The sequence below is a fragment of the Pleurodeles waltl genome, chromosome 10, assembly GCF_031143425.1.
Source record: "Pleurodeles waltl isolate 20211129_DDA chromosome 10, aPleWal1.hap1.20221129, whole genome shotgun sequence".
In the NCBI taxonomy this organism is placed as follows: Eukaryota; Metazoa; Chordata; class Amphibia; order Caudata; family Salamandridae; genus Pleurodeles; species Pleurodeles waltl.
The window spans coordinates 1,018,011,569-1,018,032,368 of record NC_090449.1 but is presented as its reverse complement, the minus strand read 5'-3'; the positions used below and the strand labels follow the sequence as shown (position 1 = coordinate 1,018,032,368).

Genomic DNA, 20,800 nt, shown 5'->3' with positions numbered 1-20,800 from the left:
TCCAGCCACCCCCCACCCTCTTCTTGCCTTGTCACCAGGGTATGCCTCTACCTCCCACCCGAAAGACTCATAACCAAATTGTACAATGTTATGTCAGATGTGCCCATCCTCCCTGAGCTACAAACCAGGAGCAAGGGGGACAACTCCTTGTGCAACAGAATATCCAGATGTCATCTGTTAGAAAAACCCAAACTCAAAAGGTATCCTTAAATAGCAGACATAGATTTTACTGCATTTTAAGTTTCTACATAGCATGCACTGCACCCCAGCTACTCTGCACGCTATAGGACTTGCAACCGATTCCACCTGCTCTAGATGCCAATACCATGCAGCAAACTACTTCCACCTGCTACGGGTACCCCCTCCCTCTACCCACCCCCAAGCGGGATCCTGGGACAGAATATTTACTATCCTGTCTCAAATATCGTTAATGCAAATGACTTCTTCCCCGATTCAGTCCTCGTTGACATTGCTATGTATGTCACCTTTAATCACTGATGTACTAATGCACGATCCTACTATGTATTAGGCATTCGCTGCACTCTGATGATTGTATGATTTGATTCTATGAATATTTGATTTATGATGCTGATAGCCATGCACTTGTTGATATTTTGTAATGAATTATAACTTCATAAATAACATTTTAAGAAAGAATACCTCCATAGGTAGTAATACACAATTTACAAACTGCCTTTTGTGTACGTTAAAAGAGGTACAGCTTTTACAACTTGTCAGTAAAACCTGAAAAGGGTTGTAACATTTTTAGATGTTTCAAAATCATCTTCCAGACATGCTGGCTCTTATAATAACTGCACATAAGAAATTAGGAAATAAGATAAGACAACTTATATGAGTTAAATCTCCAGAGTTCAATATATTTTCCTTAATATATCAGGTAGACATAAGTACAATAAGACTCAATTTTCTAAATGGTATTTTTGTTCTCTTTTTTAAAAGAGTAATTAAACATATATTTTGGAATCTTTGCCGACAGTGCTTTTTCACATTAGTAACACACACTCAGGGCTTTAATTTCAGGCAAACCACAAAAGGAATCATTTTTATCAGCAGCACAATGTACAACTTTCTTTGCCGTTGTGCAAGCTTGGCATATTCAACACAATCCTGAATAAGGTTGCTAGCTAATCTTTCTGGACCAGGAAGTCCACTATTAAAGTGCTCTTTTCATTAGGGCTAAATATTCCAACACCAAGTTTGAACTAGCAATGCCTCAATGGTATAAGCACATTCTCCAGAACAAACAAGGGAATTTACTAGCTTCTGCTTTTCAGTTGACAACCCTATTAAAGCAGACAAGCAGTTTCCAGGGAAAACTGGGAATGAGGAAAGCAACTCTCCAACTTCCTTGCCGTTTGCGAACAGTTCTCCTCTGTGTTCTCCACGGGTTCATCTCTTTGCTTTGTTGCACAGTTTCATATAATACCGAGGACCCTTCGGTCAAATTTCAGAGTGCATGCAGTGAAAGGATCACTTCCACACTTTCACGATTCCATCTCTGGAAGCCGTCACTATGAAACCTTGTGTGGTCTGAAAGGTGGCAATGTCAGTGATGATATCATGATGGCCAACAGGCAGCGACTCAGGGCCCCTTCGGGGAGTATCATCTGTGGGTCCAGGTTTTGGTTTGCTTTGAATTTCCTGTAGAAACAGGAAAATAAAAGTCAGATAGCTTATTTCTAAACTCAAGAGGTTCACCCTAAAAACATGGCTGGTGTGCAGGCAAACAGATTGTAATATGAGATGAGTTGACAGCAACTCATGAGCACTAAAAATCAAACAGGTAACTTTATTGGGGTTTACTTCTACACAAACCTTAACAGGGTCCTGCCCCGATGCAGCGACATGTACACATATCCTCACCTCTTCAGCACCAGATCGCTACTATACCACAGCAGGGCATGACTATTATAGCCTTAGAACCCACCGTAGCGGGCTCTACCGGCTATTAAAGGCCCGCTCCCCGCGTTAAATGCCCGAGCCGAAGGCGAGGGCATTTAACAAGGGAGAGGGACTTTAATAGCCGGTAGAGCCCGCTACGGTGGGTTCTAAGGCTATTAGAACATTCTGCCACACAGGGCAGAATGTTCTATTAAAAAAAAAAATGTTCACGGAGCCCGAGGGGATTTAAATCCCCTCGGGCTCCATGAGGCTTTGTTCACAGCTGCTGCTGTGAACAAAGCGAACATTGGAATGCTGGCGCTGCGGGCTTTTACCGGCCAGTAAAAGCCCGCAGCACTCCATTGTTTTCAATGGAGCCTCCAGCATTCCAATGTTCTAATACATGTTGAATCACATACGATGAATGACATGGAGACCCCTAAAAACCAACGGTCAAACATATTTTACAACTGAAATCATCATACGCTAACGCAGTTTGGAATTCTGGTGGGTCTATTGGACTTGTATGTTGCTGATCTTGGAACACGGAGAGCTGTGTTCGGTACATGAGCAAAACCTAATGTGATTCTGCACAAATCACTATCTTTGTTTCTCAACATGCAAATGTATATACTGGAAGTGTGTTAAAACAACTGCACTGCCTACTGCTAACTCAATTACACATACCTTACACCAACAACATTTACATCCTGGTTTCCTGAGATGTTCTACTCTGGTGGGGAAGTATTCTGGATTCTGTATTAATGGGGGAAATCAGTGATGTACTCACTAACCCCAGGAACCATGAACAGACTCTCCTGATGTCTGGCTAAGTTCAGGAAAAATGTGAAACACAGAAGAAGCCTACCACTTTTGCTATTGGGAAATGCAGGCTTATTCAAACTGATCACATTGCCAACGTTTTAATTTGTGCTCCAAAATAAGACCTACCCAGTACCATAACTAATTTCAGAGACCAAGCTATGTAGTTAAATTCCTCCTATAAAAGGAGCACCTTCATGAATACTGACAAATAAGTTAGCTAGAAGCAAATATGATGGGGGCGTTGCTCTCGCAGCCTTACCAGCGTATTACGGAGCTGCACACCGACAGTGTTTAATGAGTGGGCCTTTGCTCCGCAAAATAAACCTTTGCTTACAATAGTTCGGCTTACCCTGGGACCTCAAACTTACCTAGCTGCACTGCAGTGGAGGGGGAAGATATATGCAGCATAGACCTACTAAGTGGTGCACTTTAGGAGGGGAGGGAGAGAACTGTGAAGATAAAAGATAGCTCCTCAATAGAAGGCAGAATCCTGACCAAGTCCCTTTCACCCAAAAAACGCAATTTCCGTTATCAGCCCTGCCAAGTACCATGCATCATGGGTTAGGCTAATGCATTTTAGTGCAGGTGTCCGCATCAATGCACTTATAATGCATTAGTTATGCAAATATAGTGCGCCAAGGTCTACCCCAAGGTGCACTATAACGAGAAGATGCTGCAATGCAATTAAGCAGCACACTTTGCAGTGTGGCCCAGCTGCATGCTCTTTGTCCTCACAATAGTAGACGGCTCATCTTTATTTCCAAAAAGAAGATACATTTCAGGCGCCATGGGTCTGGGATATCGCATGCCTCCGGGAGGCAGTTTAATTAAGTAAGCCGTCCTGTCCATCTAGTGAGAGTATTACGTGGCATCTGAATACACTGGGACTGAGTGCACCGTAATGTGGTCAGTTAGTCCCTAATCACTTACAGCTGATCAAACTGCATCAGTTGCTAGCCGGCTTCTGCCTCCCACAGCTGTGATGACTCTTAGGGCCTGATTTAGATCTTGGCAGAGGGAATACTCTCCGTCTGTTACGATCTCTATAGGATATCATGGGATCGTAATACGGCGGACAGGAAATCCATCAAATTTGTGACTGAGTATTCCCCTCCGCAAAGGTCTAAATCAGGCCCTTGGTTCTTCTGACCTGAAATGGGATCTCTCACTCAATACTGCAGAGCACCACCTGATCCCCCCTCAGCCCCGCTTGGCTGCATGAAAAAAACCCAGCTCAGCCTGGCAGTGAGTCAGTTACTCAGGCTGCACTTGTGGCTCTTGGCATAGGTGAGATAAACAGAGTTAAGAATGGTTTTAAAGTAAGACTGAAGCAGGCCAGTGGCGTTGTCACCTTTCCCCAAAAATAATAGCGTATTTGTTCATGATCTGGCAAAGGCCTGACAATGACAAAAGGGATTTTATATAAAATCGTCCCTATTCATTTTAAAAACTGATTTTCTGCCTTTGTTTGCTTTAATTATCAGTCACTGATCATTAAAGCAGTTCTAGAACACATTTTAAATGTCTTTATTTTCATGGTGCTGTTTTAAGTAGTGCTGATAAAAGGAAATATTACCAGAGTAAGGTGATTTTTCTTAATTTTGTGTGCTGCCCAAGACATTAAAATACTGGTCAGACCGGTAAAAAAAAAAGAAAACAACGGCCAAGTGGAAACCCTATTTAAAGCTAGTTCAGGTCTATATATAAGGGGCTAGCATGATTTGAAATGGTGATACAGATGGCTATTTATAGTGTTTGAATGCACTGCTCAGGGCTGACTGGTTCAGATTGCAAATAGGGGTATTGGGGGAACGGGTGCGGACAGGCTGGTTCTGATGGGTGTTTATGAGGCTACAATGGACTGCGCAGGGTCACACTGGTTCTGGTTGATGCAAATGGTGCTAGAATGGCTTTGAACTGACTGGCTGGGCTCTGATAGATGTGAACAGAGTTGGTGCGTATTGAGGAGGCTAGATCTGGATGTGTATAAAGTTTGAACACGCTGGGTGGTACTCACTGTTTCTGATACTGTTAATGGAGTTGGGATAGACAGGATTAGGTCATGCTACTACTAGGTGGTGTTAATAATGTTAGAATGGACTATGTATTTAGCCCAGTACTTATCATTGCTCGAAAAGTGGTAATTTATTAATTTATGATATTTAGCTCTTTATATGGACTTTATTGCTTGGTTTTGCAGGCGAGAAAGTGTTGAAGTGTCACACATTAGGTAGTAGAATGTCACTCATAACACTGAAACTATGGAAATGTCACACATAATCTGAAAACTTGGCAGCTATACATTATATTTAGGAAGATAATCAACAACACACCCACCACTCAGAATAAACTAGGAGAGAAGTGGCCTACACATTTGGTGGAAATGGAATGTGCAAAAGCACTACAGTGGCCCAGTGACCATAAGCGCAGAGTTCAGTTTGGTACAATTACAGATACTTCACAAGACCTATTGACACACTGGGCCTATCCCCAAATGAAGCCATTCTGGGAAGGAGTAACAACATGTTGTACAGGAATTATACATAGCCCAATCGATCCAAATGCTAATCTGTTGGTGCTGGGAGGACAGGATGAACAGACCTCATTCAAGTATCTGAAACTGTTTTGTAACTTGGGCTTGATAGTAATAGGATGGAATTTCGCTAGACTATGGGGGGCATCATGGGTATTATAGAACTGAAAAGGAGCTATATGTCAGCATGGCTGAAAAGTAAAACTATGAAGGCAGAGGGTGGTCAAAGAAATATCATACATTTAGGGGAGCATGGGGATAATATAGTGGGTTAATTTAAATTCACTGCTATAACTCAAACAACCAGATTATGTAGACATAAGAAAATAGGAGCAGAGATTAATGATTTTCCATGTCCACAATATGGTTTTGATTGGTTTAATACGATACCTGAGTGAACTTGCAATGCAAGGTTGGCAACTATAACTGTGCAACCGAACTGTCATGTTTAAAGTGAAAAATTAATTCAATATTCTTTTAAAGAAATGTGTTACTTACAAGCAACAATAGCATTGCAGCATTACATCTTTGTAGATTCACATATTTTGCATTACTCTTTCGGTTTAATGTAGATTTAGCCTTCTTGTTCAGTGTTGCCCACAGCCGTAGGCAGCAGAACTCACTATGAAGTCCAACGTAATTTACAATCCCCAGTACGTACCTCTTATCTTAAGTCTACTTCTCTTTACTGTGCATCTTTGACACAGACTACTGGGTTTTACAAATTAAAAATGAAATAAAAATTCTTCTGTTTTGGGTGCACTAAGTCTTCTTACACAGGGAGGTGGGCATGTGCACCAATTTACCTTGAAGCTGACTTGGAAAAGATTTTCTAACTCAAAACACAGCCCTAATAATGCATATGTTTGATCACCTCTTCTGGTGTCTACTGAACCATGAACTGTGATTGCTCTGATGTTCATGCCACAGCATATGTAAGACGTGTGATTGTGACTATATGGACCAAGGTAATCTCTACCTTTGTAAAGCTATTCTAATCTCCCCAAAATTCTTTTTGAAATGCAAGTATCAAGTTGGATCTAAGGCACTACTGCCCATGAACCACCTTCCCTTACATTATAATACTTTGCAACATTGGGAGCAACTGCATTTTGCCTTAAAGTGGATGTAGCGTCTCAAGTAGTAAAGCAAGAAAGTATGAAAAGGTTTTGAGAATCTGGGTGGAGGGCTTGCTTACATCACATTAAATCCGGCATATGCAGAGACTGCAGTGTTAGAGCTGTGGAATTACCATAACATGCAGGCAAATGTACTGCCCGATTCATGTTGAAGTCAGAAAATACCTTTGGAACAAAAGGAGGTTGAGTATGCCTTCATATGTCTTTTCAATGGAAATAGCTTCTATCCCACAAACCCCTCTAGTTGCAATTATAGCAATCAAACTGGTAACTTCCAAGACAGATACACATGACTTTGAAAGTGGGGTGTATCAACATAGCTAGCACAAAAGATTGGCCCCTAATAGTACAGAAAACGTCATGGAGACCCTTTCATTACAGGTGAGCTGAAACAATGGGGTATGGTTGACAAACTAATTCTTAGAGCTTTGAGGACAAATATTGAGGACCAGCCATATAAATGCAGCAGGCAAGGCCGTTTCTGCAGGCATCTACTATAGAACCTTTTCAACCTAATCAGTAGCACTTTATTGTGGATAATCTTTTTACCTTTTTATGTCCTACATGCAATATGAAGACCTAAAAGGCAGGTTGCCATGCAAAACGATGTCAGATTATTGTTGACTATCATGCACTCCAGTAGGCCGGCCCTATCTTACAACAGTATCCAATATTGTTGGTCTGATAAGCATAGAGGGCTGAGAATAACCACTGGTGAGGCCTGACGGAGGCTATATAATCATCCAGGTTTTGGGCTTTCCAATTATCGATCCAGCTATGAGGACCACATGAATTGTAACAAAAACATAAGGAATTCTCCTTAACCAGAGAATCAACAAGGCATTCCTCACTAACCTCAGATCTAGAAACCTGGAGGCACAGCCTGCACATACCACATTGTCTGTTGCTGTTAATACATTTGTCTCTTTTTCAGAGATGAAAGTGACAACGTCAAGAGTTTAGAGCTACCTTGGGTTACCTCAACAGCACTCTCAACTGTGAAAAAATGCCACTTTTTCCAGGGGCAACCCCATTTTCTGACGAATTTTACTCCTTCTTCTTAGGCTCTGCACATAGAGGAACTGCTATCCAGTGCCTAGTGTAGGTGCTCTGACCGCTTAAACAAGTACAAATTGGCAAATCTCTGGCATATTTAAATTTCCTATAAGGCCATGGTATATGGTACAGAAATACATCCATGCATCGAAAGTTAAATGTCACCTGTGGACTTCAGCACTTATTTTGACATCCACTAGAGTGAAATAGAAAACATGGCCTGAGGTCTACCAGTGTGGCCTGACTGCTGCAGTTTAAACCAGCTGTCCAACCTGCCTTTGTGACAGGGAAAAACCTCCCTTTTAAACATTCTCAAGGCACCCTCTATATAGGCCTTGTAGCCCACGAGGCGGGTACATGGTATTTAAAGGTTGGACAGGTAGCAATGTAAAGAAACCATGTACCAACAGTGACAAGGCCGGAGACGCTATATTCAATGTGGCAAGACCCGGCTGTCCAATAAGGAAATTAATAGTAAAGATTAAAATATGAATTCTGGTATCTCGAGTTTGGGATCGGCTACAAAACTGATTAAACCCCATTGTTTTCATAGTTTTTAAAAGCCCTATTCAATGGTGAATTTGGATGTATAATAGGTATTTAGGAAAGTAACCTTTATAAAGTCACCTTTTACCTGTCTGAAGCACCTGGAGGCTAACTTACATTACTTCTCCAGCAGTTGTCGATAATAATGTGTGAAAACGGCTTGTGGAGCAGAAACAATGGCCTGGCAGTGCGGAGGTGCTTTTTCCACTGGCAGGAAGCTGCGATGGCCCAGGAACTTAATTAACTTCAAAAGGTGCCTGTCTTCCCACAAGTTAATGGCAGGAGACACCTAGAAAAGCTTAGCCTTTGTCCCCATAGTCATCAAACTTAATTGGAGGAAAGCTACTCCAGTACCGGTTTTGAGTGACCACAGAAGAGGGGATTGTTCATTATCCTGGTTATACAACTGGGTGGGCACTCAGGCTCTGCACAAGGAGAGAAGTGTTTTTCCATTTTGGAATTTGAAAATAAAGTGCACTGTGGGATTGTTTGCAGTAGAGCAAATGAAAACTGATGCACATGTGGGTATGGATGCCCTTGGGAACTTTTACTCCATGAGTTAGTGAAGGGCCAAGAGTCGTTCCCACCCACCAGTTGGCACCATCTACAGAATACTCTCTGGGCCTGTTAAAGAATAGAAGGAGGACTGCACCTACTGTTTGACGCTTGTGAGGAGCCCTGAAGAGCGATGCCTGCTTCCACCTGTATCAAGGACAAAGAAGTGCACTCAAAGGGTCTATTAGCTGACCTCTTGTGTTGTTACTGCGACACAACAAGCTGCAAGAGGCCTTTAGACCCTACTGTTGGCCTCTGCATGACACGCAAAGAGTCTATAAAATGCCTTCCCCTGAAGACATGGGGACACTGGAAGTAAATCCTGTGACTGTTTAGGCACCAGAAGAAAGTTTGGAAACTTTTGAAAACTTTCCCTCCAGAGCTTCAGCAAAACCCACCTTGAAATGTATCCAATCGGCAGATCTTTAACATTATATTGTCAAAGTAATGGCACCATAATAACAAAAGTCTCTCCCTAAATACAACTCCTGAGCAGCAATCAAGGGGTTTCTGCCAAAATGGTGCCCACATGTCTACTTGTGTGGGTGCCCTATCTAGATGTGCAGGTTGATTCAGGGGGAGGTCAAAAGAAGGAGCAAATAGCCACTCATAAGTCATGCCAGTTGGCATAAAAAAGCCTTCTCAGGGAGGTACATGGATATCAATTGCATTGCAGCCTTACAAGGAAGAACACTGAAAGCTTAATTAATGCACATACTTATGCAATTTTGAGTTAGTCCTACAAAAAGTACTAAAATCTGGAGCTTGGGGAATTGTAGGCTGGCCTAAAAAAACATGCAGCCTCTCTTAGTGTTAACCGTTTGACATCATTGCCACAAACGAAGAAATGGTAAGTTACCTGGACAACCTCTGTGCCATCAATGATCTTTTTGTAGTAGGACACTGGTGGGGAGTGGTTTCCAGTACCAGCAACAATGTACGATCTCTCAGGGCACACTAAATCCCAGAACCTATTAAGAAAAAAAAACTGAAATTAAAAGCCAATAACATGCTCTTGGCATTTTTTCAAAGTAGACACACATCACAGACCGGTATGGTGAGGAAGAAGGGGAAATAATAGACATCATGAAAAGTCTTTTTTGATAAATACATTTAGAGCTGCTCCGACAAGCATTCACTGCATCAGCCCATTGGCGACTTCTTGGTCTAGATCACCAGCAATGAAGGAATCATCCTCAATACCTACTTTTGCTTTTTTCAAATAGTGAACATGCTTTTGGGGAAAGAATGTTCCTAGATGCTGGGGGATTGGATGAAATGAGAAAGGAATCATGGCTAGTTAAGCCAGTTCTGCGCCCTTTCTCTGCCTCCATGTTTTGCCAACTGGTCGAAGGAGTTGAGTTTACATTATTCAGTGTCACAGGCCTTTAGGCGACTCTCAGTCTCCTAGTGGAGACAGATTTTGGAATGGAGCTCACCCGTTTTTCCCCTCGATAGCAACAGGGACACATCTTGTGTCAGTCATTAGCAGACCCAACATCAGGATTCTGATCTGCATATCCTGACTGTGGAAGGGCTACTCAACCCTGTAGTTGCCTTGCAAGAAATCTCTTTTTTCTGTGGGTTCGCTCCAGATTTTTCATCCTTTTTAATCTTATTTTGCTGGTATTATGGCTATATACACTGTGACATTACCATTCAGCTTCACAGTGTATGTGCTTTTCACTAAAACCTTATTGCAAAATGAGCATGTACCAGCTGGGTTATTTCAGTGGTATGAACGTTAAATGCCATATCTGGGCTGCAGCATGTATTTTCAAAACCCACAAGTGACAAAAAATGTATGCACCAAATAGCACACTTATGTTATGCCTGGGCTGCTGTTCAAAAGCACTGCATTGATACATGGCCAAGAAAACTGCTGTTGTCAAGTAGAAAAAATACTTTTATATATCAGCAAGTTGTTGCTAAAGCGTGCCCACTAAGCCCACAGGGATCTGTGCTTAATATATAAAGGTGGACCATATTAGCTATTTGAAAACATATGCCTTCAAAGTGAACACTTGCAAAACATTGTTTGTCACTATTTAGGTAAATCTACATTATCCACGAACGGGCGTAGTCATAAATGAAAAAAACTTTTTTTCATTTTTTGGCTCTGGAAAACTTTAGTGTGGTCATTAATAGTTATTTTCCATTCACTTTTAAAAATCAAACGTAAACTAAACATTTGGCAGTATTGCGCTATGCTCAGCAGCTCCTTCCCTCCATTTTAATGCTGCAGGAGACCCATCTGCTGGGCACATCCTGCCCATTCCTTGCTCGCTATGATTTTGATCACGTATGCCATGCTGGTTTTACATGATGAACCAGTGGGGTGGCGATGTCAATCCTTTCATTTAGTGGTGACTCAGTCCTGGATTGATCCTCAAGGCCATTTCCTTGCCTTAGGTATGTCGGAGGGCCACCCCCTGAATATTTTCTGTGTTTATGCACCTCCCACGGCGCTTGATTCCTTCCTAGCCACACTAACCGAAATAGTGGCCCACCTTCCTCCTGGCCCCACAATCATTGGCGGTGATGTAAATGCAGACCTAGAAGCAGAAATGGATTTCACAGGTCCCCCCTCTGCCACCCGACGTCAAAGATCAGCCTTTCTCTGTAACTGGGTAACAAACCTGGGTTTATGCAATGTACAGAGGACCATGCACCCCAGGAAATGGAAGTACACCCATACCTCAGCCACACACCATACACATGCGCATACTGACGTCTCTAATGCCAGCTACTGATATACTGTCAGTCACACACACCCAGATCCTTCCTCGAGGAATCTCAGATCATGCTCCATTACTTCTCAGGATTGACCCACAGGACCCTCTCAACGCCCCCTGTGGCTACTCAATGTGTGGTTCCTCAGGTATGAGGCAAACACCCAAGACGTCCGACAAGAGACTGAGGCATACTTTTGCAATAACGCAGAAATGGTCCAATCCCAGGGAAGCCTGTGGGCAGCATGTGCAGCTACCGTCCGAGGACCTACCAAAGCTCTTCTCAGGCAGAAAGAGAAGGCCCAACAAGATCATATTACTCAAGTGGAGGCTCGAGCCTAGAATCACTGGCCCAAGATAGCCAGTACAATGCCGCTAAAACCCTGACCTTGGTGAGCAGAGCCCACTCCTTAGAGGTAGCAAAACAAATCTGGTGCTCTTCTAAGGCACAGATCTACAGTTGGGGGGACAAAAACAGCAAGCTGCTCTACTGGCTCGCTTGTGGGGCAGATCATACCTGCAGTGACTAATTCGATGGGATTTATGCAAACCACCAGGAACTGGAGATAGGCACCTTCCCTCTGGACCTTGACCCGGCAACTCTAGCGGTCATACTGGAGACACAACCCCATTTATATCTTGTGCTGATTACTAGCCTAGCTCCCTTATCAACACGGAGGTCAAGATTTATGCCACCATCCTATCTAATCACCTGCCACATTTACTGGGTTCCTTAATCTACTCTGACCAGTGTGGTTTCATTCCTGCCTGCAACACCAGACACTGCCTGCAACGTCTAAAAGTTGCATTTGCCCAGCAACACACTCTCCCAGCTCCATAGGCCTTGTTTCTTGATAGATTTTGAAACAGGGGACTGGGATTACTTATTTCGAGTCCTACGAAAGATGGGCTTTGGACCCTGCTTTTGACGCATGGTTCGCCTGCTCTGTACAAAACCAACTGCCCGAGTGCCCATCAATAGGGTGGTGTCAGAGGCATTTAACACATGCAGAGGCACCTGGCAGGGTGCCTTCTACCCCCCCTCCTTTTCACGCTGGCCATAAAGCCTTTCGCATGGCTTGTACGCTGTGACCCACTGATCATGGGATGGAGGTGGGAAACGGGCCACGAAGGCCGCATCGCACTTTATGCGGACAACATATTATTGTACCTAGCAAAACCGGCAGACTGTGGCCCTCGTTGTCTTCACCTCTTGCAACTATTCACAGAAGCCTCAGGCCTGATCGTTAACCCGGCCAAGTCACTCCTTGTTCCTTTGGCTAAAACACAAGATGCAGTGGACTGACAAGCGAACATACCAATCAGGCACCTTAGCTTCCACTATTTGGGTATCCATGTTGCCCTTGACCCGTGCCTGACCTGTTCCCTCAACATAACTCCAATAGTCCGTAAGGTTAGACAAGACCTTAGGAAATTGCAATCACTCACATTAAACACCATGGGACAAATCGCATTATATAAGGGCAAAGCATGTCCAACCTATATTACAAATATTTAGCATCTCAAATCTTAATCATAAATGACTGGTTCTCCGGGGGCTTGTCTGAGCCAGCCTACCGACTAGAACTCACCTTGTTAGGCTTCCCCCGTATTACAGAGCTGGTGGCCCCATCTTTCTAAACATTCCAGAAGTCACCAGGGTGGCGTTTTGAGGTTGGAGAGCTGCACGGGGCACACAGGAGGGTGGAAGAAAATTACCTAAAATACCCTCCTATGGCATGGGACGTGGCTGCAAGATGGCCTAGAGGGGTTCTTCCGACGGGATGCCATAGGTAGCCTGGTTGGTGATGTATGGTCAGGTACGAACATGATCTCCTTCCTGGAACTCCAACAGAACTATGCACTATCCAATAAACAATTTCATAAATATTTGCAAATACACTATGCGTTAAGGGTACATATTCCCCCCTACCCCCGACACACTTGTGCCAGGATTCAGCCCTATGGCAGCTAAGGTAGCGATGGGTGCACTGGGTAAGGGAGAGAGCCACCCAGATATTCCACTCCTTGATACTGAATGCCTTTGAGACTCTCCAGTCCCTTAGATCCTGGTGGGAAACATGGATTTGCCCCATGGAAGATGAAGATTGGCAAGATGTGCTGATGGTGCCCAGTCATCACAATCTCTCCCAGACTGCGACTGGTAAAGGTATACTACGTGCACTGTGCCTATCTTACTCTTGCCAGACTACATCGAGACAGGCCTTCTGGCCAACCCACAGTGTAATCGCTGCTCCTATTCACCGGCTGACTTCTTCCATGTGTCCTGGTCATGCCAGTCATAGCATGTTGCTGAAAGGCAATCCTGGACGAGTTTTCTGCGGTGCTGGTTCAAGCCCTTAACTTCTCCCCACATGTAGCCTTACTGGATGAGGGGTTTGGGGGCTCACGTGCAGATAAGGCCTTGCTAGGTACCGCCCTAATGGTTGCTAAAAAGGACACTGCGGCGCACTGGAAGTCACCTGGCCCTCCTGCGTTCTCGAGATGGAGGTGAGGAGTCGACTGGTGCGCCCAAATGGAACAACCAATGTACGTGGCACGAGGATGCCTCCAAAAACATGCTACAATCTGGTCCAGATGGACAGATGACGCAGGATTGGGCGCTGAACTGTAATAATAATGGAGTGGATTGTCCTAGTACGGTGATACTACCTTTGCATTGCACAATATGTATGTACTATAAGGGGTGTGTGCGGACTGGGACGGGTTGAGCCCATATTTACTGGATCTGTAATTGTGACTGGTTATCATTTACACATAACAATAAAACATTGTTTATAAAAAAAAAAAAAACATAATTCAATAGTAAAAGTATATTTTTGTTAACTTCAGTAGAAAAGTAATGAAAATGTCACTTACCCAGTGTACATCTGTTCGTGGCATCAGTCGCTGTAGATTCGCATGTTTTGCATAGCTCGCCATCTGGTGTTGGGCCGGAGTGTTACAAGTTGTTTTTCTTCGAAGAAGTCTTTCGAGTCACGGGACCAAGTGACTCCTCCTTTTGTCTCCATTGCGCATGGGCGTCGACTCCATCTTCGATTGTTTTTCCCCGCAGAGGGTGAGGTAGGAGTTGAATTGTAGTAATAGTGCCCATGCAATGGAGTGACTAAGTATGTACCTATTTAAGGTTGAGATGATACATATACAAATAGTTGAAGGTAACTTCCAAACTGCTACAGGCTCCCGGGGAGGCGGGTGGGCACATGCGAATCTACAGCGACTGATGCCACGAACAGATGTACACTGGGTAAGTGACATTTTCAGTTCGATGGCATCTGTCGCTGTAGATACGCATGTTTTGCATAGACTAGTAAGCAGTTATCTCCCCAAAAGCGGTGGCTCAGCCTGTAGGAGTGGAAGTAGTTTGAAATAATGTTCTTAATACGGCTTGACCTACTGTGGCTTGTTGTGCGGATAACACGTCTACACAGTAGTGCTTGGTGAATGTGTGAGGCGTAGGCCATGTGGCTGCCTTACATATTTCTTGCATTGGGATGTTTCCTAGAAAGGCCATGGTAGCACCTTTCTTTCTGGTTGAGTGTGCCCTTGGTGTAATGGGCAGCTGTCGTTTAGCTTTAAGGTAGCAGATTTGGATGCATTTAACTATCCATCTGGCTATACCTTGTTTTGATATTGGGTTTCCTGCATGAGGTTTTTGAAATGCAATAAATAGTTGTTTAGTCTTTCTGATGTTCTTTGTTCTGTCAATGTAATACATTAATGCTCTTTTGACATCTAATGTATGTAGTGCCCTTTCAGCTACGGTATCTGGCTGTGGAAAGAACACTGGAAGTTCCACTGTTTGATTTAGATGGAACGGTGAAATAACCTTTGGCAAAAATTTAGGATTAGTCCTTAGGACGATTTTATTCTTGTGTAGTTGTATAAAAGGTTCTTGTATTGTAAACGCCTGAATCTCGCTTACTGTTCTTAGGGAAGTAATGGCGATGAGAAATGCAACCTTCCAGGTTAGGAACTGTATTTCGCAGGAGTGCATGGGTTCAAAAGGTGGACCCATAAGTCTAGTTAGGACAACATTTAGGTTCCATGAAGGAACAGGTGGTGTTCTTGGTGGTATAATTCTCCTGAGGCCCTCCATGAATGCTTTAATGACTGGTATCTTATATAGGGAAGTTGAATAGGTAGTCTGCAGGTATGCAGATATTGCTGCAAGGTGTATTTTAATGGAAGAGAAAGCCAGGTTAGATTTTTGTAAGTGAAGCAAGTAACCCACTACATGTTCTGGAGTTGTGTGTAATGGTTGTATTTGATTAATATGGCAGTAGCAAACAAACCTCTTCCATTTACTTGCATAGCAGTGCCTGGTGGATGGCCTTCTGGCTTGCTTTATGACTTCCATACATTCTTGGGTAAGTTGTAAGTGCCCGAATTCTAGGATTTCAGGAGCCAGATTGCTAGATTCAGCGATGCTGGATCTGGGTGTCTGATCTTTTGGTTGTGATGTGTCAACAGATCTGGCCTGTTGGGCAATTTGATGTAGGGTACTACTGATAGGTCTAGCAGCGTTGTGTACCAGGGTTGCCTTGCCCAAGTTGGTGCTATTAATATGAGTTTGAGTTTGTTTTGACTGAGTTTGTTTACCAGGTAAGGAAGGAGAGGGAGAGGAGGAAAAGCGTAAGCAAATATCCCTGACCAGTTCATCCATAGGGCATTGCCTTGGGACTGTTTGTGTGGGTATCTGGATGCGAAGTTTTGGCATTTTGCGTTCTCCTTCGTCGCAAACAAGTCTATTTGAGGTGTTCCCCAGAGTTTGAAATAGGTGTTCAGAATTTGGGGGTGAATTTCCCATTCGTGGACCTGTTGGTGATCTCGAGAGAGATTGTCTGCGAGTTGATTTTGGATCCCTGGTATAAATTGTGCTATTAGGCGAATCTGGTTGTGAATTGCCCAACGCCAATTTTTTTGTGCTAGCAGGCTTAACTGCGTGGAGTGCGTCCCCCCTTGCTTGTTTAGATAATACATTGTTGTCATGTTGTCTGTCTTGACGAGAATGTATTTGTGAACTATTATTGGTTGGAAAGCTTTTAGTGCTTGAAAAACTGCTAGAAGTTCTAGGTGATTTATATGCAGTTTTGTTTGATGTACGTTCCATTGTCCTTGTATGCTGTGTTGATCGAGGTGTGCTCCCCACCCTGTCATGGAAGCATCTGTTGTTATTACGTATTGTGGCACTGGGTCTTGGAAAGGCCGCCCTTTGTTTAAATTTATGTTGTTGCACCACAGAAGCGAGAGGTAAGTTTGGCGGTCTATTAACACCAGATCTAGAAGATGACCCTGTGCTTGAGACCACTGTGATGCTAGGCACTGTTGTAAGGGCCTCATGTGCAGTCTTGCGTTTGGGACAATGGCTATGCATGAAGACATCATGCCTAGGAGTTGTAATATCATCTTTGCTTGTATCTTTTGTGTTGGATACATGCGTTGTATGATGGTGTTGAAATTTTGAATTCTTTGGGGACTTGGAGTGGCTACTCCTTTTGTTGTGTCTATTATGGCTCCTAGGTATTGTTGTACCTTGCACGGCAGAATGTTGGATTTCGTGAAGTTGACGGTGAACCCTAGTTTGAAGAGGGTTTGTATGATCTGATTTGTGTGATTTGAGCACTCTATTAACAAATGGGCCTTGATTAGCCAGTCGTCTAGATATGGGAACACATGTATTTGCTGCCTTCTGATGTGTGCAGCGACTACCGCTAGACATTTGGTAAAGACTCTTGGTGCGGTTGTTAATCCGAAAGGCAGTACCTTGAATTGGTAATGTATTCCTTTGAATACAAACCTTAGGTATTTCCTGTGCGATGGGTGTATTGGTATATGGAAATACGCGTCCTTGAGGTCTAAAGTTGTCATGTAGTCGTGTAGTTTTAGCAATGGTAATACTTCTTGTAGTGTGACCATGTGAAAGTGGTCTGATTTGTTGAATGTGTTCACTATTCTGAGGTCTAGGATTGGTCTCAGCGTTTTGTCCTTCTTTGGTATCAGAAAGTACAGTGAGTAAACTCCTGTGTTTATTTGTGTTTTTGGCACTAATTCGATTGCATTCTTTTGCAATAGTGCCTGCACTTCTATCTCCAGGAGATTGGAATGATGTTTTGTCAAATTTTGTGCTTTTGGTGGTATGTTTGGAGGGAATTGTAGAAATTCTATGCAATAACCATGTTGGATAATTGCTAGAACCCAAGTGTCTGTAGTGATTTCCTCCCATGCTTTGTAATAATGACTTATTCTTCCCCCCCACTGGTGTTGTGTGGAGGGGGTGAGTGACATGTGAGTCACTGCTTAGTAGTAGGGGTTTTGGGGCTTTGAAATTTTCCTCTATTCCTAGGGAATTGCCCTCCTCTATATTGTCCCCGAAAACCTCCTCTGTACTGTCCCTGGTAACTGGACGGTGTTGCCTGTGAGGTGCTGGCTTGTGTGCTCTGACCCCGAAACCCCCCTCTAAAGGGTGTTTTACGGAATGTGCTGTAATTCCCTCTGCTCTGCGGGGAGTAGAGTGCGCCCATGGCTTTAGCAGTGTCCGTGTCTTTTTTGAGTTTCTCAATCGCTGTGTCCACTTCTGGACCGAACAGTTCTTTTTCGTTAAAAGGCATATTGAGAACTGCTTGCTGAATCTCTGGTTTAAATCCAGACGTTCTGAGCCATGCATGCCTTCTGATAGTTACAGATGTATTAATTGTCCGTGCAGCTGTATCTGCAGCGTCCATGGAGGAGCGGATTTGGTTGTTGGAAATGGTCTGTCCCTCCTCAACCACTTGTTTTGCCCTATTTTGTAGGTCCTTGGGCAGATGGTCAATGAGATGTTGCATCTCATCCCAATGGGCTCTGTCATAGCGCGCAAGTAGTGCCTGTGAGTTAGCGATGCGCCACTGGTTTGCAGCTTGTGCTGCGACTCTCTTACCAGCTGCATCGAACTTGCGGCTTTCTTTATCTGGGGGTGGTGCATCTCCAGATGTGTGGGAGTTGGCCCTTTTCCTAGCTGCTCCTACAACGACAGAGTCTGGTGGCAGCTGTGTAGTGATGAAAGCCGGGTCTGTAGGTGGCGCCTTATACTTTTTTTCCACTCTTGGTGTGATTGCCCTACTTTTGACCGGCTCCTTAAAGATTTATTTTGCGAGCCGGAGCATACCAGGGAGCATAGGCAGGCTTTGGTAGGAGCTGTGGGTGGAGGAGAGTGTGTTGAATAAAAAGTCATCCTCGACCTGTTCTGAGTGGAGGCTTACATTGTGAAATTGTGCTGCTCTAGCCACCACTTGAGAATACGCAGTGCTGTCCTCTGGTGGAGATGGCTTCGTAGGGTATGCCTCCGGACTGTTATCTGACACTGGGGCGTCGTATAAGTCCCATGCGTCTTGATCTTGGTCCCCCTGGCTCATGGTGGTGTGAGCTGGGGAATGTGATGGAGTTTGTGCTGGTGAGACGTTAATCACAGGTGGAGGAGAGGGTGGTGGGGTAACTTTTTTCACCACTTTTGTTTGCGGTGTTTGTTCAGTTTGGAACTCCAATCTTCTCTTTCTTCTAATAGGGGGAAGGGTGCTTATTTTTCCTGTCCCCTGCTGTATGAAAATACGCTTTTGCGTATGGTCTACATCAATTGAGTGTAGCTCTTCCTCAAACCTATGCTTTTGCATTTGGGAGGTTAGCGAGTGCTCTTCTGTATAAGAGCCTGAAACTGGGTCGGTTCCAGTTTGTTTTGGCACCGAAACCCTGTCCGCATCTTTTTTCGGCTCCGAGGTGACTTTTTTCTTTTTCGGGGCCGAAACCTCTCGCCGTCGATCTTCTTCGGTGCCGCTGTCTCGGCGTCGAGCCGTGTCTACACCGGTATCTCGGTGTCGATGCTTGTCTCCAGCACTTTCTCGGTCCCGAGAAGGCTGCGTGCCGGTGTCTCGACCGGAGTCGGACGATCTCGGCACTGTTTGGGCCTTTTTCGGTGCCGACGGTCGGTCACCGAATTTATGGGTCGAGCCATGGCCTGGTGGCAGTGGCGTCCCCTGGGCCTTGTAAATCTTCTTCTGAGTGGTTTTCGACGTCTTACTCACGGTTTGTGTATCGTCGAATCCTTCGGAGTCCGATTCTTGGATCGAAAAGGTTCCCTCCTCTTCTTGTTCCTCGAACTCCCAGTGGGCTGTCGGCGCGGACGCCATCTGAAGTCTTCTGGCTCGACGGTCTCGGAGTGTTTTTCGGGACCGGAACGCACGACAAGCCTCGCAGGTGTCTTCACTGTGCTCAGGTGACAGGCACAGGTTGCAGACCAAGTGTTGGTCTGTATAGGGGTATTTATTGTGGCATTTGGGACAGAAACGGAACGGGGTCCGTTCCATCGGCGTTCTTCTGCACGCGGTCGGGCCGACCAGGCCCCGACGGGGGATCGAAAAAATTACCCCGAAGGGCACCGGAGCTCTTCGATCTTAGACGCGGTGTTGAATCTAACTACGCCGATCCCGAACGCAACAATACCGATGAAAATCTTCCGAAATTAGCTATCTTTCCGTTCCGAAACTCGGAGCGACAGGAACACGTCCGAACCCGATGGCGGAAAAAAAACAATCGAAGATGGACGCCCATGCGCAATGGAGACAAAAGGAGGAGTCACTCGGTCCCGTGACTCGAAAGACTTCTTCGAAGAAAAACAACTAGTAACACTCCGGCCCAACACCAGATGGCGAGCTATGCAAAACATGCGTATCTACAGCGACAGATGCCATCGAACAGTACGTTCATAAAACTGTACTTTGTGCTGTCTTGTGGTAAACTGGTATAGAACTGATCTAACTCATAGCCCTACTCAAAACTGAAATGCATCCCCGGCTGGCTGTTAGTGATCTTCCTCCTCAAAAGAATGGCTCGGTCTCAAGCAACAGGAAGGCCGGTGTGGTGGATAGAGTGGCCTCTTAGCAAGGATCAGATGTTTGAGGGGGGTACAGGAAGAGCTGACAAAACAAAGAAAAGCTTTCACAGAGCTTCGCCTGAGATTCCAAAAAAAGAACTGTAACAAGTGATCCCGCCACTGGCTAGTGCTCAAGATTTGTCTGGCACATCACCACCACCTCCTCCGAACACACCTGGACCGAAGAAGACTACACCGTAAGAATTTGGACTCCATCTGAAAGGGAGAAGAAAGGTGGCCCAATCAAGCCTTCTGGCTAACAGGGACTGGAACCTGTCTCCAAGGTTCAACTGGCTCATCTACGTATGCAAGGACACCACAAAGAGGGCTTCGGACTCCAAGAACGGCTAGATGACTATTTAGGACAGGATGAGCCCTGCACGAGCCCTGGCTGGAAGAGACATGGGCCCTCATTACGACCCTGGTGGACGGCGTTAGTTTGGAGAAAGGTACTGTGGTACTTTTTCCCAAAATATGACACTGGCAGTTTGGCTGAAGGCAAACCGCCAATGTACCACTCTGTCCACCAGGGCAGTAACAGGCACCGGGCTAGAGACTTCTGTCTCCAGCCAGGTGGCCGTCACAA

The 20,800-nt window shown here is 44.6% G+C and overlaps 1 protein-coding gene across 2 annotated transcripts in view; it reads right to left on the bottom strand.

Annotated features, from left to right (window-relative positions):
• Positions 1–202: 202 nt before the first annotated feature.
• The window catches only part of PIK3R4 (phosphoinositide-3-kinase regulatory subunit 4), a 148,236-nt gene continuing 127,638 nt past the window's right edge, over positions 203–20,800 (bottom strand). The window contains exons 19-20 of one of the 2 annotated variants that reach the window (XM_069211927.1): positions 9,416–9,527; positions 203–1,662 (exon numbers count right to left, since the gene is read on the bottom strand). In XM_069211927.1, coding sequence (XP_069068028.1) covers positions 1,492–1,662; positions 9,416–9,527 — 283 coding nt within the window. In that variant the 3' untranslated portion in view covers positions 203–1,491. The remainder of the gene's footprint in view (positions 1,663–9,415; positions 9,528–20,800) is intronic. The other variant, XM_069211928.1, reaches the window with a different exon arrangement.